This window comes from Anser cygnoides, chromosome 5, assembly GCF_040182565.1.
Source record: "Anser cygnoides isolate HZ-2024a breed goose chromosome 5, Taihu_goose_T2T_genome, whole genome shotgun sequence".
Taxonomy (NCBI): domain Eukaryota; kingdom Metazoa; phylum Chordata; class Aves; order Anseriformes; family Anatidae; genus Anser; species Anser cygnoides.
In genome coordinates, this window is record NC_089877.1 from 42004403 (window position 1) to 42020880 (window position 16478).

At 38.1% G+C, this 16478-nt stretch overlaps 1 protein-coding gene across 6 annotated transcripts in view; it reads left to right on the forward strand.

Annotated features, from left to right (window-relative positions):
• Nucleotides 1–1402: 1402 nt before the first annotated feature.
• MIA2 (MIA SH3 domain ER export factor 2) overlaps nt 1403–16478 on the forward strand; it is a 35369-nt gene continuing 20293 nt past the window's right edge. The window contains exons 1-13 of one of the 6 annotated variants that reach the window (XM_066998083.1): nt 1403–1617; nt 2898–3031; nt 4355–4441; nt 4774–5938; nt 7913–8152; nt 8287–8387; nt 11844–11975; nt 13629–13650; nt 13755–13843; nt 14205–14276; nt 15026–15136; nt 15487–15558; nt 15971–16075. In XM_066998083.1, the coding sequence (XP_066854184.1) occupies nt 1503–1617; nt 2898–3031; nt 4355–4441; nt 4774–5938; nt 7913–8152; nt 8287–8387; nt 11844–11975; nt 13629–13650; nt 13755–13843; nt 14205–14276; nt 15026–15136; nt 15487–15558; nt 15971–16075 (2445 nt within the window). In that variant the 5' untranslated portion in view covers nt 1403–1502. Of the gene's footprint in view, nt 1618–2897; nt 3032–4354; nt 4442–4773; nt 5939–7912; nt 8153–8286; nt 8388–10404; nt 10555–10801; nt 10955–11164; nt 11377–11843; nt 11976–13628; nt 13651–13754; nt 13844–14204; nt 14277–15025; nt 15137–15486; nt 15559–15970; nt 16076–16478 lie in introns of those variants that run through there. The other 5 variants (XM_066998082.1, XM_048059670.2, XM_048059675.2 and 2 more) reach the window with 5 other exon arrangements.

The window sequence follows — 16478 nt, forward strand, 5'->3', positions numbered from 1 at the left end:
CAAATTCAACGAAACTTGGTGAGGAGATGTTTCAGCTGCTTGGCATTCTATCTTTCTATTTCTCTCCCCTTCACCTACTTCAGATAAACCTGGAGGACCCCAGGAAAGGTCCTCAGTCACTGGCACTCTAAGCAGCAGAAGAGGAGTGGAGCAGAGAAACAACTGGGAATGGGGTTGCATCAAAACTATTCCAGGGAGAGTGCTGGGGTACAGATCTATCATGTGTTTGCCCTGGTGGGTGCGTGCAACAGTTCTCTGATGGATTACCTAACAGCAGGGGCGGCTGGTGTGTTGGTTCATAGGAGAGGCCTGTCTGGCTATCAGGTCATGTGGCAAAGGAAGGGGGCAAAGTGTTAGATTGCAGCTGGAGGACGTCATCCACCGTGATTTCTTTGTTTACAGGACATTGCTGGTCAAAGCGTCTCTGGCTGCAGTGCACTTTGTGCCCTCTCTCCCGGCCTCCTGTAGACGATTTGTTTGCTGGCTCATAGATCAGTGAGCATCCGTGTCTGGCAGGTTTGGGTTGTGGAGCAGGAGAGAGGGGGAACTGTGCTGCAAGTAAGATACAGCTTAGGTTCACGGAAAGAAAAAGCAAAGCAAAGTCTGTGTGAGTCATGCCCAGGACTGAAGGAGGGGCGGGATTGCTAGGAAGCGTATAACTGCAAATATTATCAGCTTGGGAGGGAATACGGGTTCTTGGGATGCTATCAGGAAGGGAGAGGGTAGAGGCTGCCCTATGTAGGACAGCTGGAAATGAAAGATGAAGGCCCTAAGATGTATCGTGCATAGTCGACCAAAGACATTCGGGGCAATGCTGTGAAGCATTTCAAGCAAAGCTTACTTGTAAAGCAAATCACTCTGTAGGGTTGCATTTATAGTGTAACTTCATATCTATATAAGCTGTGTACAACTTCCTGCACAACTACCACTTTAAAGCATAACCTGTATTTGAGAAAATTATTTATAACTCCGTTGGGTGATAGGTTGCTAGGAAACAGTAGGTATTTCTTATAAAGCAGGACATATCTGCTTAGATCTGATGCGTTGCTCTGTGATATATGGCGTGGAAATGATGTATAAAATTGGTAGTTCAACTTAAAATCAGATGTTAAAAATCCCATAATCCAGAAAAAAAAATTAGAACCGATATTGAATTTCCCTGAACAGAGTCTTCCGTAGACTTGATAGCAAAAATCCTCTCTGATAGAGGCTAAATTTTTATGTGGCTAGAACTGGTTTGTTTGTATTCAAAACATCAGTCTGGCTATCAGAACCAAGTTAATTATTAAACATATGTGTATAATCAGGACAACTGACTTGGCAGATTATTAGCAGAGTTAGCATAGTGTACTTTTGCTTTGGCAGATGAGGGAAGGGAAATGGGATTATAACTTCATTTGCGATTTTTTTTGTTAGGCTAAGAAAAGTAATGTAGAATATACTTGTACTCTGCAAATGAATTAAGTTTTCACAGTTTCAGTGCATTCTAGGTTTACTAAAAAATGTCGAGAGTATTGGATCAGAGAATTGTGCTGCTAGTAATTTCATTTATAACAAGTCTGCAGAGTACAAAGGTACTTTCAGAATGGAAGAAGTGTGGTGATCGGGAATGTGAGAGTAAGTAAAAATCTTTTTTCTAAAGGAGTTTATATACATGTAGTTATTACAGACCATAACGTTGAGATTAGGAACAAAGCACTGAATGAAACTAAGTAGCTGCAGAAAACATTTGTTGTCAATATACTAAGTTTATGAAAAAAGGCTTAAATTTTTCAAACGACAAAAAAGTTATTCCTGAAAAACCTACTTAAGGGATCGTGTTGTGCAAGTATATAAAGATTGAAGTTCAGTTAAAATAAAATACTCTTTAATAGCTAATTTTTCTCAGGTTTCCTCAAATATTCAGCATAAAGCAACTTTAAAGTATTTTTAACTCATTCCTTACAGGTACAAGGGTAATTAAATGTATATATATATGGTAGGCTATATACTAATATAGAACGTATTTTTTGTTTACAGTATGTTCATAGCCTATTCTCCAATACTGTATTTTTTCTATTCTAAGCAAGCTGTGTTTTTGTTGTTGTTCTTTTCTTTTTTAATCCTTCTCTAAAGACACTGTTAATGTATCTTTTTTCTTCTTTAACATGAAGTAAGAGCAGTAACTAGTTATGAAGTTCCTGGGGATTAAATAGCTCTGCAGAAAGTTGTCAGACCAGCTCTTGAGACACCGGTGGGCAGCAATAAATAAAGGCATTTCCACACAGAATGCTCAGATTTCCTCTGCTCATAGATTTATTTCCTGTGGAGCCACTCCAATTTCACCAGGTTCTGGATGTTCAGGGATGTCTGTCTTAGGGCAGCACGTGGCATGGGCACCAAACTGACTAGAGCACATCAGTGGAGGTTTTTATGGTAGATAAACCATGATTTTTATGATAGGAGATAGAGGTGGAAACAACTAGAAAGCAAAGTCATTCAAATTGAATTGTAAATTTTGTTTTTGACAATGTGTTTTGGTTTGTTACTAGAGCTTAACTATTTTCTTTAAAATATATATTCAAAATATATATTCAAAATCCCTGCAATTACAGCTAGATTTAACTTGCAATTTCTGAAATATAAAATTGTAAATATGCTTGGGAAATATTTTTTAGCTGCTTAGATCTGTGTTTAATAGTTGAACTTACTAATTATCCACACAAATTTCAACCTTGATAGCTTGGATGAACAAGTACTGAAAAACAATGCCCATATAGGACCGGAGCTTTTATTTTGTTGATGTACTTACAAACATTTTAATGTGTATCTACATAACAGACTTCTTCAATAACATATTTGACTTCAGACAAAGTGGCTATAATACTTACTTGTTTCTTTCTTCCTGCATATTCCAGCGGCAATGAGCAGAGTTCAAGCCACTACAGATTACTCAGGGCCTGATTGCCGGTATCTTAACTTCAAAACAGGGGAGGAGATAATTGTATACTCCAAACTTTCCAGGAAAAATGAAAATCTGTGGACAGGAAGTGTAAGTATTTGAATCTGATAGACTTTCTGCATAAATAATTTAGATAGCATTGTAATAGCAGTCTGCTTGCTTCTAGGGATCTTCCATCTCTTTCTTAACGTTAACCAGTTGTGGATCAACATCGTGTTTGGGAGATGGGTCATTGTTGATATCTTTCTATAAAAGGGAAAATCAAATCTGGCCATAGATTACTCATGGAGAAACAAAGTCAAGATCAGAATCCAAGTTTTTTGACTCCTTCATCTAATCATTTGGCTGGAATGATTACATCTTGTTCCCTTTAAAAACCTTCAGGTCTAGTGAGCCAGGTACCTACCTACAGGTCTGCAGGTAAGGAGATTTTACAGTTGCTTAATCAGCAATTCAGAATTGGGACATTTCTTGAGCACTGAACTGTGAAGACAAGTTCCCAGAGAAGTTATCGCACGCATTTAATGGTTTGGAACAATTGACAATGTAGTCAGAACAGCTACGAAGTTATGCTGTAGTTAAAGCTATGGTATAGCTAAAAAGCAATGGATGCACTGATCCAAATCCAACTGCTAATAAAACCATGTAAATGCTTCAAAACCAGAAAATATTGGTTATGGTGGTGATTTGTTTCGTTTTTGTTTGTTTTTCCCAAATGATATGTGACATTTATTATTTACCAGTGACATTCATATGTTCTTTCTGCATCTTAGAGTATCTTTGCAGGTACTTCATTCCTTCTTGCTGTCCAAGATGTATTCCTTCATTAAAGGCTACATGCAATGCTTTGTTGTAAAGCTAGTGGTTGGTTTTTTGGTCGGACTGACTCTTACTTGTGTTTGCATTATTCTTTTGTGCATTATCATCTATTTATGTTCTGCAGTGTTGTTGTCTTCGTTGCCATTTTCTCTTCAACAGCACGTGGCCTTGTACCTGGATTTCACATCCTACTTTCCTTGTAACTTTTTATGGGTCATTAGTTATTAACGTGTAATTGTTCTCTAACTTGAGTAGGTGGAAACTTTGCATCTGATTCTATTAGAGAGACCATCTCTCTGAGATGAGATGAGACCATCTCATCTGAGACCATCTGTGTACATAATACTGTGCTTAGTTAAGGACTGTTAAGACTACAGAAAATAATAGTTGGAATAATATTCTTCTTTCTGAAGTAGCAAATGGAACACTTTACTGAAGGAAAAATAAATCATTTTCTGACCAAACAAAATGAAGGGGATGGGGGGCAGTCCTATAAACTTACTGTTTGTTCGTACTTTTTTAGCATATACGCAAGCACCTAATATACTTACCACTACAGTTTAAATGCTCTCACTCTTTTTATATTTCTTACAGAAAGGAAAAGATTTTGGATATTTCCCAAAAGATGCTGTGAAGGTTGAGGAAGTTTTAATTGTAGAAGAAGTTGAAGTGCTCACCAAGGTAAATCAAAATCACAAGATTATCCAATATAGTTCACAGCTATTGAAAATCTAATACCCAGTTAGAAGTTCAAGTTTCAATATATATTTTATTTCAGGTAATTCAAAACATGGTTCCTTTCTTATTGCACCATTTGTGTGTTCATTGTCCTCTAAGATAACGTTTTATCAAATAAATGTTATAGAAGCATTAGGAATAATATAATTACTTACAGTACTTTGTGTAAGACTATACATACACACAGGAAGAGAATAAAGATACTTTACTGTGCTACACAGCACTGTAGAAAATTATACATTAGAGCATTTTAAAAGTTAATATTGTTCTTTTAGGAAACTGATTTCCTTTGCCTTGATGGAGATGAATATGTTTTTGAAAATGAAGACAGTGCATTACTTGACCCCAACAAAGAAAGTGAATATTCAGCATCTGATGCAGAATCAAAGCTCCAAGAAAATGAACTCTTAAATCATATAAGAGACTCCAACCAAAATGAAGAAGGAGTTGAATCAGTTTTTGGAAATGATTCCAAGGAATCTCAAAGTCAGGAGGAGTCTGCAAGCAAAAAGTTGGTTACTGAAAATGAGAATAGAAACGAAGACGCTGAGCAGCCAGAAATTCAAGACAGTCTCCCATTAAAACCCATTCCAGCTCAGTCTAGTTGGATCGTTTCCGATATTGCAGGATGGTTCACCACAGGAAATAAAAATGATGAAGAGACCTTAAAAGCAATTACTGAATCTTTAGAAGAAAATAGTTACCGAGGCAGAAAAATAGTAACTGCTGAAAATGAGTTAGAGGAGCCAAACGATAAGGAGGAACAAGAGCCTATAGCATCTGGTTGGTTTCAGGGTGGACTGACGGACTTTCTGTATTTTGGTAAAGAGAAAGTGGATGTTGGTCCTGTATCAGAAAAAAATGATCCAGAGGTCTATGATGTTCCTGGTGTGGATGGACACTCTGATAATGAACATGAAACAGCAGTCATGGAGTTATTGATAGAAGAGCAAAATATTGAAAGCCAGAAATCCCAATCAAATTGGTTCAATTTGGGTTTAAGTAATGTTCTAAATTTTGGGCATGCTGAGAAAGATACAGTTGCTACGGAAGATCAGCAAAGCAGAGCAACAGAAAATAAAGCAAGTAAGAATGAAGAAATGCAGACTTTAAACCAGAAAGTATCACGCATGGACAAAGAATCAAAGGAGACAGTTAAAGCAGTGACGGATGAAGATGAGATTTATGCAAAAGAAATAATAGATTCAAACAGTAACATGCCAAATGCTGGGGAGATACCAGCAAGTGTGCATACTCTTAGTGACACCAAAAGCACCTCAAGTAGCACTGGATCATATTTTGATATACTAATTGGCAACAAAGAAGAGCCAGTTGAACCTTACCATTCAGAACAAGAATTGGTATCGGAAAGCCAACTGCTGAAAAACACTGAAGCTAAAATGAGAAATCAAGAGTCAGAAAGCAACTATGGCCATTCAGGTTGGTATGAAAATCTGTAATTGCTTTATTAATTATAAAATAGACGTATATGATAATCAACAGGGACATGAGTCAACTGCATCAGATCATATTTCTTCTCAGTCCATCTCAGAATTGTGATACCTTAGACAAAAAATACAGAAGAAAAGTCTGTCATCTGATGAATAGAGACATTTCTTCTCTTTTAGTCATTTTGCAGATGTAATAAAGTTTCAGAGTTCAATAGCCAAAGGAGAGAAAGTGCAGTGTTTGCAGGAGGATGTGCTTAGTTGTTCCAGTGCTAAAGGGGTGAAAGTCAGGAAAATGCCAATATAAGACCCTGTCTCCAAAGACACTCTACATTTACCTTCAAAATTTAATTTAGAAAATTCAGTGGTTTCACAGGCACAAGATTTTTCTTCTAGTGAATATCACCTGATCTCAGAAGGAGCCAACTGAAGAAAAAGACAGTACGTGTGAGTGAGGAAACATCAGTCAGGAAATTGGAACTTAGCTGCAGGGAAAAAAAACAAAAATGTAGACAGTTGAAAAAGTGCAAAAAGAGCAAAATAACTTCAACACTTGTATACAAGAATCTGTAAATTCAGAAAATTAATTAGTTATGGGGACAATCCATGCAGCAAGTAGATCCCTTCTTAATGTGACACAAGTCTTACTCTGGATACACCTGAGAAAGGCAGAGTGGTCAAATGCTGTGATACAGAACAAAATTGAACCTCAAAAAGCCAATTCAGAATGCGTGGTGATATAAAAGAGAAAATTCATAAACCAGGTAATAAAAACGAACTAGGATTTTTTATGGAAACAACATCAAAGATTTCAGGTAGTGTATTTTTACTGATGAACAGGATCAGAAATCCGAGTCCCAAGAATTAACTCAAGACTAGTGACTTCCATTTGACAGGTACCAAAACCTCAGAAGAAAGTGGCCACTTGGAAGAAATATGGAGTTTGAGAAAGGAAGGTAAAATCTCTTGCTGAGAATTGAAGAACCAAATTTCCATGATGAAAAAGGCCTCAGTTGAAGCTGTGATAAAATACTATAGGTAAAGAAACCGAAGGCACATCAAATGAGATTAAACATATTGAATCAGATAAGAGTAATGCAGGTACCTCCAAAGAGAATAATCTTTCACTTCAGCTGACAGTGCAAATGAACAAACAGAACATTTAAAAAAAACAAAACAAAACAAAAAAACACTCCACCAGATCAGTAAAAAATAAGACAGCATTTGTGTTCTTGCTGATAGCTTTTCAGTAGGGAAGGTACAAACTGAACAAATCCCTGTGAGCATGCAACATCATCACAAAAACGATGCAGAAGTAGCACTTGAAGATTCATGTTCCCAACATGAGTTTCTGGTATCAGAGAATAGATTGGAGGACAGTCTTAATCCAGATCTCAGAAAGAAATAGAAAAATCACATGATATAGTAAAAGAAGATTGCTCTGTATCATCAGATTTAGGATCATCTGTGCCCATCAGTTGAAGCCTGTATGACAGTGCAAGATACAAAAACACAGAAAATGAACCTGAGCTCTGGAAAGCATCAGAAAAGCTTTTACCCCAGAAGCCCACAAAATAGAAGACAATTTTAAAGAAAAAAATATCATTATAGCTAGTCTTCTAAAACCCCTCAAGCTAGAAAGCAAGGTTGCTGTTTAGAAGGAAAAAAAATCAAAAACGAGCATATTATTTTCTTAATATTTATTTACTGCACTGCAATACCAGTTTTGCTTAAAACTCTATCCTCCAAACTCCACTCTGAGACAATGATTTGAACTAGCATTGCTTAAATTATAAATCTGCAGCACATTTTTAATCTAATAGAGCACTCGGATGTTTGGTTTTAAGTTGAGGAAAATGTTAAAAAAATGTAAGATCAAAATCTCAGTGGAGGTTAATGTCTTGAGGGGAAAAAAGCTGTGAATGGGTAGTTGAATCTTCTGAAAATAAACATTATGTCCTTTCAGAATTATTTGCAGGAATAGGCAGTAAACGAAAACTTCTAGAAGAAATGCCAAAGGAGAAATATGAAATGAATGGAGCTGTTGACGGTGAATGCAACAGTGATCAACATTCAAATGGAATAGTAATTCCTTCAGTAAATTCTGAAGAAAAAATACCTAGCCCAGTAGCTGATTTTCCACTTGATGGTGAAAAGCCTTTCTCAGATGACATTTTCCAAGTTCAGAGCTACATCCCAAGTAATGGTATGTGAAAAAAATCCTAATTTGAAGGAAAACAATTTTGAAATCTCAAAAAAACATTAGTTGGAATTGTATTATGCTGACCACTGTAGTATAAAATCTTTTTTGTTTGTTTGTTTTCCTTATAAACAAACCAGAAGGAGGCTGGATATATCAGATTCTTCTGTGCTTGGATGCTCTTGAGATTACCGAGTTGATGAAGTCTGTATTTTCAGCAATGACAAGTATTATCAAAAAGGTAAGGGTTCTTTATGTGATAATATTTTTGAAATTGGTGCAAAATTAAGCCAGTTGTTAGCCATGTTCTGCAGTGCAGTTCTGACAGAGGAGAGAAGGAAAGAAAAATTATTTTTAATAAAACCTTTGCAGTCCCCTTGCTTCTAGGAATATCTGATACTAAACAAGAGACAGCTGGAAAAAAGAAAATGTCAAGGTAGCTGCTGTTCATCTGCTTCTGTTTGCAATTCAGAATCTGATGAACTCAGCTTTTTTTTGCCCTTTTTTTTTTTTTTTTTTTTTACTTTAGGGAACCATGAGTTTCATTATAGTTCTCATGGCAGGACTGATTTGCATGGACTTAGAAAGCTTGGTTGGGATAAGTAAAATAAACAGAATACTTCTATCGCTTTTAAAAATATAATTTCAAAATTTTGATTTCCAAAGATTCACATCAGTCATGACTGCATTAAAATATTTCTCTAAGGAAATATTTAAAATATAAAATGGGATTATGATTGCTGTGGGGATGTCTCAAATATCAAAATGTAAAATTTCAATTATAAGGATAAGGGTTTTTTATTTTAGATGAAAGTCCTAAGATTGCCTAAATACACCCTTCACAATTAGGTTAACCAAATTAACCTATTAATTCGCTAAGGTACAACTGGAAGGAGGAAGTTTTAGTCTAGCCTCTCTCCACTATGACCTGCCCATGTCCTCTGCTAGGTAAGCAGAAAGCTCCTTCCAGAGTAGCCTCAGCTGCTTCTCCACCTGGAAATTAGCCTCTTTTCTGCCACTTTCAGCTAAGGCAGGTTTGCCTCTCCAACCCAGCCCTAATTTCTACATTTCTGCTAAGAAGGGAAAAAAAAAGGGGGGGGGGGGGGGCAGGGAAGAGCATTCTTCTGTGTTCATCTGAGGAGCATATAGTATGGGTAAGAGGTGGAAGAGAGAAAGGACTTCTCCAGGAGATAGGAATTAGAGATGGGATAAAAGTGAAGCATGGGAAACAAGACTGGAGGGGCCTGGGGTGAAAGGGGTAAGTTTCTGGAAGAGTCAGCTTTGGAAGAGGAGGGGAGAGTTTTGAATACATTCATTTTAGGTGAAGGCATTCATGATTTACGTGAAGGGAGATGCTTGAGGACGGTGGAGCCAAAGGATTGATACCAGGCAAATATAGGGAAAGGAATTCATTGGAAACCTCATGGAGAGAACTTATATGGGAAATAATGCCTGGGAAGGAATAGTTGGGAAATATGTATAGGTCTGCTCTGTAGTCTGCTAATGGAGTGAAAAGTCATAAATGCAAGTTAAGGCCTTCCAGGTGAGGAGATGATTTGGAGTGAAACTGGAGAGGGTGGGCTTGGGGGGGAAACAAAAGCAAATTAATTAATGAAGTGAGATTAAGTTCAGCACTAGGGACAAAGTGAAGGGGACTTTACCAGATATTAATCGCACAAAAAAAAAAGTGTTGCCAAAGGAATATGAGAGAAGGTAGACAATGTTGCACTATCCCCTCTAGACAGAAGGGTAATATCAGATACATGGTGGTATATGGTAAACTTTATCAATTTGACACTTTGATTTTAACTTTGTCTGTTTCGGTTGGGTGACTGAAGTTTAAGAACCACACGTTATTTTACCTGATTTCCAGGTAAAAGCAGACTTTAATAGATTTTGGCCAAGTCACAGCCTAGGAGAAAAAAGAAGAAGGGTTTTGCTTTCTTTCTAGTGAAGCAGACTGGATTTCAGTGCTCATCGATAGTTTGCTGCTTTGGCAACTCTCATTTTTGTGGTGTTTGATATGATTAGGATAGCCACTTCCACCTTTTTACCTGTCACTTTTTTGGTGGTAGTTTCACATGCAAGTCATTCACCTTGCATTGTGAAAATAGAGTTAACATATGTAAAAATGTAGTAAGTTTATTCAAAAAAAATAAGATAAAATGTAATTAAAAACGAAAAAGTCATGGAGAAGGAGGTGGCCAGGAGCCCTTTGCCGTGTGTCCCAGCGGGCGGGCGCCGCCGCCTGTCACCGGGCCACCTGTTGCCCCTCCCCGCGGTGCCAGTGTCACAGGAGCGGGGACAGCGGCCGGGGCGAGCTCTCCGCCGAGGGAAGCGGCCCAGCCGCCGGTGTTTTTATTTTTGTAAGGCTCTGGTTTTACACGGGGCAAATGGAAGGAGCGGAGGTAAGCGTCGCCGAGAGTGGCCGGCCTCTCACGAGGCGCCGGGGCCGGGCGCTGAGGCGCCGCGTCCCCCCCCCGTAACTCCCTCATCGCGGCCCAGCCGCAGCGCCCCCCTTCACGCCGCAGTGGTACGGCCCGCCGCGCTGTCCCGCCTGTTCCCCTTTCCTCCCTCAGCAGTGTTTTTTTTTTTCCTTCCCCCCCCCCGTCCCCCGAGGCAGTGGTAGGGGCCGGTTGCCAAGCGGCGAGCCGGAAGGGGGCCGAGCCGCTGGTGGGCCCGCGCCGCGCCAAGATGGCGGCCGCCGGCCGCGGGGGCGCCCTGGACGTGGCGGCCGCCGGGCTGTGGCTGGGGCTGCGGGACGGGGCGCGGCGCTACTGCCGCTCGGCCCTGGAGGGGGCGCGCAGGGTGAGTGCCGCAGCCCCTCCGGGCCGGCTGGTGCCCGGTGCCGGGGAGCGGCGGGGCCCTGGGACCGGAGGGGGAGCGGAGGGAGGCGGCTCCCGGTGCGGCGGGGAGCCGGGCGACGTCTCCCCGGCCTGCCTCGGAGGCCGGCGGCGGTTGGGGACGCGCTGCCCGTGTCGTCCTGGGTGGCGGAGGTGGGGGCGAGCAGGAAGGGGGGCGAGAGCACGCCCGGGTTTCTGAACCCCCTGCGCCCCCCGGTTGTCCTGAGGTACCGGTGGTCTGAGCGTTTTGTGAGAGAAATGGGGACTGAGGCTTCGTGGTACTGCAACACGTTGTTAAACACGCGCTGCACGTAGTAAACGGCACCTGCGTTAAGCAGGTTATGTGTTTGCTTTGAGAAAACAGCGATATCCCTTTACATACAAAACGTGAGTGTATGTAAGTGTTTACACTGACTAACTCATTGATTGTTCATTTTAGCGTGAGGTTGGTTGAGCAGATTTTCCTACTAAACAACTTTTCTAACAGCAAATCATAAAATACTGGCTGGTATTGACTCTTTGAGTACTAAAACATAGACAGTCTGAAGAAGAATTCACTGTAATTGTCAGGCTCAGAAGGAGAAGTACTCAGCGTTATTTCATCATCATCATATCTTGTTTAATCTTCTCTATTATTTATTTCTTCACTTAGTAATGTGTATATTAAATGTAAATGTGTACATTAAAAATCAAAAGCTTCTGTTAACCAATTCCTTGGAGTTTTGGAAAAAAAAACAGAAGTACAAGCCTGCACTTACTGCATTGTGTATTGATTTAATTTGCTTCTAATGTCTGTTTCTGTTGAAAATGTTATATTAATCTCCTTAGTTAAAACTTTTGATTTTATTTTTCAGGCTGTGGCTTCGCTGCCAGAGGAGATGAGACCTGGTCCTGATCTATACGGTTTTCCTTGGGAATTAGTGTTTTGTGCTGCCATTGTTGGAGCCTTTACAGTTTTCCTGTTCCTGTATAGAAGTTATCAGTCAGTAAGTGTTCAAATTGAAATTGTAACTGTTCAAGGTATCTAATGCTTCAGAATTTTAAATCTGTTGAGATTTAATTTAGATTCTCTCTAAAAACGGAGAAAATTTGGGAAGTAGCCTGTTCTGTCAAGATGGGAAGTGTTTGGATGTGTAGTGAGTGGCCGTTGTCAGTAGAGGAAATGAAATAAAACTCACAATAGTAAGACTTCCTCTTTCCTTCCCTTTTTCTGTCTACACCAGACTTTAAAAGTCAGTCCTCAAATTATTCCCACAGGATATGGAGGTCTAATGGATGTATATATTGCTGTATGTATTGATGATGTATTTGACTGTGCTGGCTATAGCTAGATCACCTCAGGTTTTCCCCAGCTAACTTAGCAAAAGCAATCTGGATGGAGTCCCATCAAGGCAGGCATTTTAAAACGCTTTAGCCAATGACCTTGATTCTATTTATTGGAATACTGAACTGATTTTGCTGTGAGTTGTTTGTGAGCATTAAGCTGATGTGTTGGAGAAATGTAGTACTGAAACCTCTTAAAACATATGTCAGATGATATTTTGAGGTATGGGTTGGTTTCAGTCATGAATGGGTAAGGATCTGAGCAATAACACCTGCCTACCAAACTCTCCCTACTAAAGAAATGAATTCAGTGTCCATAATTCAGTATTTAGTAAACTTCTTCATTTTTGCATGCTCTTAAGTAGTCAGAGAGTGATTTTTAAATTTTTTTTTTGGGCTGGGTTTAATGATGCTTTTGTTTGAAGATAGGCTGCGTAGCATTTTATTTTTTCAGATAAGAGCAATTGCATTTTTATTTAGGCTCCTAACTTCTCCTTAGATCTGGAAAGATACCAATTATTCTGCAGCAGCAATTCTGATTGTCTGAAAGGGGGAGTCCGTATTTGTTTAAGCTAACAAATCTGTAATTTGTGTTATTCCTTGTATCTTTTAGCAGTTTGTTTTGTCTTTTGATTTTTTTTTACCTATGTTTCATTGCTTTAGATGCTATGAAAGATGAGTTTCAGCTGATACTTAAGTCACGCAGCAACTCTAGTATTGTTGCTCCAAGATATTACAAGTTACTGACAGCTTTTTTGATCATCTGTACTTAAAACTGCACAGAGTGGTCTTCTGAAGAATGAATAGTTGCTTATTCAAAAGCAGTGGGGTTTGACTTTTTGTTTTTGGGGTTGATAGGATAGATGTAATTGTGTCTTCGCTCTACCCTTCTTACTTGGACTCCTTGTCTTCGAATAAGAAGGAAACAGGGAAAATCAGAGAGACTTCTTATACGTTATAGACATGATCCAGGCTCAGCCGTGAGAGGAATCTTTTGTTGTAAAATCTTTGGTCCAGCCAACTTCTGCATGTCTTGTCCAGGCCATTTGTAACAGGTTTTGTCCTGTAGTTTGATTCTAGGGCACTCACGTTGCAGCTGCTGATTTGGCACTTCCCACAGAGTTGTATGTGGGCACTTTGTGTTGGCAAAACTTTGTGTTGGCAGTAGTGGGTTATGTGACAGGAGCCTGTATTTATATTCCTTAAAATTCCGTGTTTAACCTGATCATAGAACCATAGACTAAAAAATTAGTTCTCAGATACTATGCAAGAGTGATTAATCAGATGTTTTCAAGTATTTATTCTTTTTATTTCAGGTTAGAAGTCGACTTTATGTAGGTAAGCTTATTTTTCATAGTTTGGAGCATGACTTTCTTAAACTTCTTTTTTTGCTACTTGTAATTATGTGAATGCTGCAACATTTAGCTGTCTATTTATTATAGGAAGGGAAAAACAGCTTGCCAACAAAATTGCTGAACTAGTTGAAGAGAAATGCAAAATTCTTGAAAAACTCAGCCTTTGCAAAAAAGAGGTAATATTTCTCATTAATTGCTTTCACATGTGTCACTTGATAAACTGAGCCAATTTCTGTATTTAAATTACTAAACTTAAGCCTGATTCTGTGATTCTGTGACTCAAAAATGTTTAAAATTTTTAAAAGTAATTCTTCAAATGCTTTTTCTGTCAGTGCATTTTATTGTGAATCACGTTGTCAGTGTGATCAAGGTTTTTTTTATGCCTCTCTGATAACGTACGCAGGCTAAGGTTGTCCTGATTTCTGGCAGGGTATATTTGTGAGGTGATGGCTATGTTTTGGACTAGAACATCATTATTTCTATTATTTAGGCACTTTTTTTTAACGTACATTCAGACATAAAGTATTTCTTTTTCAGTTTGAAGATCTAGAATCTTCTCTAAAAGATGACAACATTACGAAAGAATCAGCAGATGCAGCTTTTGTTGAGGTAAAAAGATAAATAGAAATTATCTAGGCAATTTAAGGCAGTATTTCAGGAAAATGCTATGCACATTAAAAACATAATTGCTTTGTGAGTATCGGTTTGCTAATCCTATGTTACTGAAAATAGCACAAAAAAGAGACTAAGAAAAGTTTTTGTAACAATTGAATTACAAGCAGAATGGAAACAAAATGATATTAGAGTAAATGACATTTCAGACAATATTTAATTACTTAAACAGTAAACTGTTCATGTTTCTAGCAGAGAGAGCACTGCATTAAACATGTTCTCATGTGATTCAATTCAAGTTTATTTTATAAGCTACTGGAGCACAGTTTAAAATTACCAGTGCTTTTAAGTGAAAGTCACACATAAGTAGAGAATAGCTTCACGTGTTAAGTAATAAAAAGAAAATCAGATGTAATTACATTGTTTATATCCCCCAAGCTTGTATTTGTAAAAGAGTTCCAAAAAAGTGAATCAAATACATCACAGGCTATATAACATCAAATCCACTATATAAAAAATGGATAGATTTATTTTGTTCTGCAACTCAGACCCTATAAATCTAGTTGTTACAGGCTTTGTTAGCATACAAGAGTCTAGAGTACTTTGAGATTTATCCTTGATATTGTGATGTTTGTTAAATGTACTTTGTCATTTTGTATTAAAATGATATTTAAAACATACTTATATTCTTCCTACGTTGTTAACGTCAAGTGTTTTGTGTTAACTGTCAAAACAACTTGATTTAGGAAACGCATGAAAAACTGAACAAGTCAAACTCAGAACTCAACCAGGAAATTGCAAATCTAGAAAAAGAACTGGAAGAAGAAAAATCTAAGCAGTCAGAAAATGATAACTTGGTAAGAATAAAAATAATCCTGTCTTTGTTGCGCTTACTCTTCTTAATGTTTTTTTATTATTCCTATGGAATTATACTGTCTATTATATTGTCTTATTGTCTATGGGGAAGACAAACTATTCTTTGTTTTTTTAAACAAAAATTATATTTCCCCGTTTGTGTCTCCTCAAACTCCCTGTGCCATACTGGAAAAATAACACCCATGTGACAAATGTTCAGAAAAAGAACTCTTTTCCCTGATTTGGCAGTAGCAACCTTCTCAGTTTGAAAATTAAAGTAACTTCAGTAATTGCCTGAACTTTTTCAGTCAAATCTGTGGAAGAAGCTATATAAAAAACTAATAATTTTCAGGTGGCTGAAATTGAGGAGAGATTGGAGTCTTTAGAGAACAAAGCAAAATCTATTCAATCACAAGTTGATGAGGTATGTCCAATTTTTATCATTTGTTTTCAAATCTCCATAATTTCTCTATTTTCCATGTAGTTACATTTTCAAAATTTTGTCTATTGAGGGTGAAGAATTGATGTGCTCTGTAAACTAAGCAACATGCTAAGGCTTCTTACTTCTGTGCGATTTAATTTAGCAACTTTTAATTTCATATAGTGATTGGTATTTAGTGGGGAGTACCTTGTCTTTTCTTTACCCTTTTAATCCACAATGATACAGTGTTGCAAAACTTCAATCAACAAAGGCTGTTAAAATTGTGGGAAAAATGTGAGAATGTATATATCTTAAGGATAGAAAAGTTAAGAATGAGTACAGTAATACCATGGTGACCCTACTTGTTGTATCTTCACTTACACTGTTGAAACAATACTTCTTCCTTTCAATGTAGGCCAAGTCCACCCTAAAAGTGTATCAGATTAATACAGAGAGACTCAAGACATCTGTTCAAGATGCAGTAGATGAAAACTGCCATCTCCAGGAAAGTGAGAAACAGGTAGGTTCTTCCTAGTTAAATTCCTTAGAAATTTTATATTTTCCGCCAGCGCTGTGTAAACATGACTTTTGTAAGGAGTTCATTCTCCACGTCTGTGTTAGTATTCCTTGAGTGCTCTAGTAAATGGAATGAGGAAGAGGATATGCCTTTAAAATTAAGTTCTGTTGGAAAAACTTTGTCAAAGATAGTCTTATATTATTAAAAACCAAACAAAACTAATTCTAAAGAAACATCCAGAAAAATCAGTGAAAAAGTGAGCATGTAAGTAATGTGGGACTGATAAGAATTTTGCTGGGACCTGAAGGAAGGCAGAGAGATTTGAGCAAGTCTGCAGCTAGGATCCTCTGCATTGGCAGAGAGCAAATGCTTATATTTGATACAGAAAACAAAACAAAAATGAAGA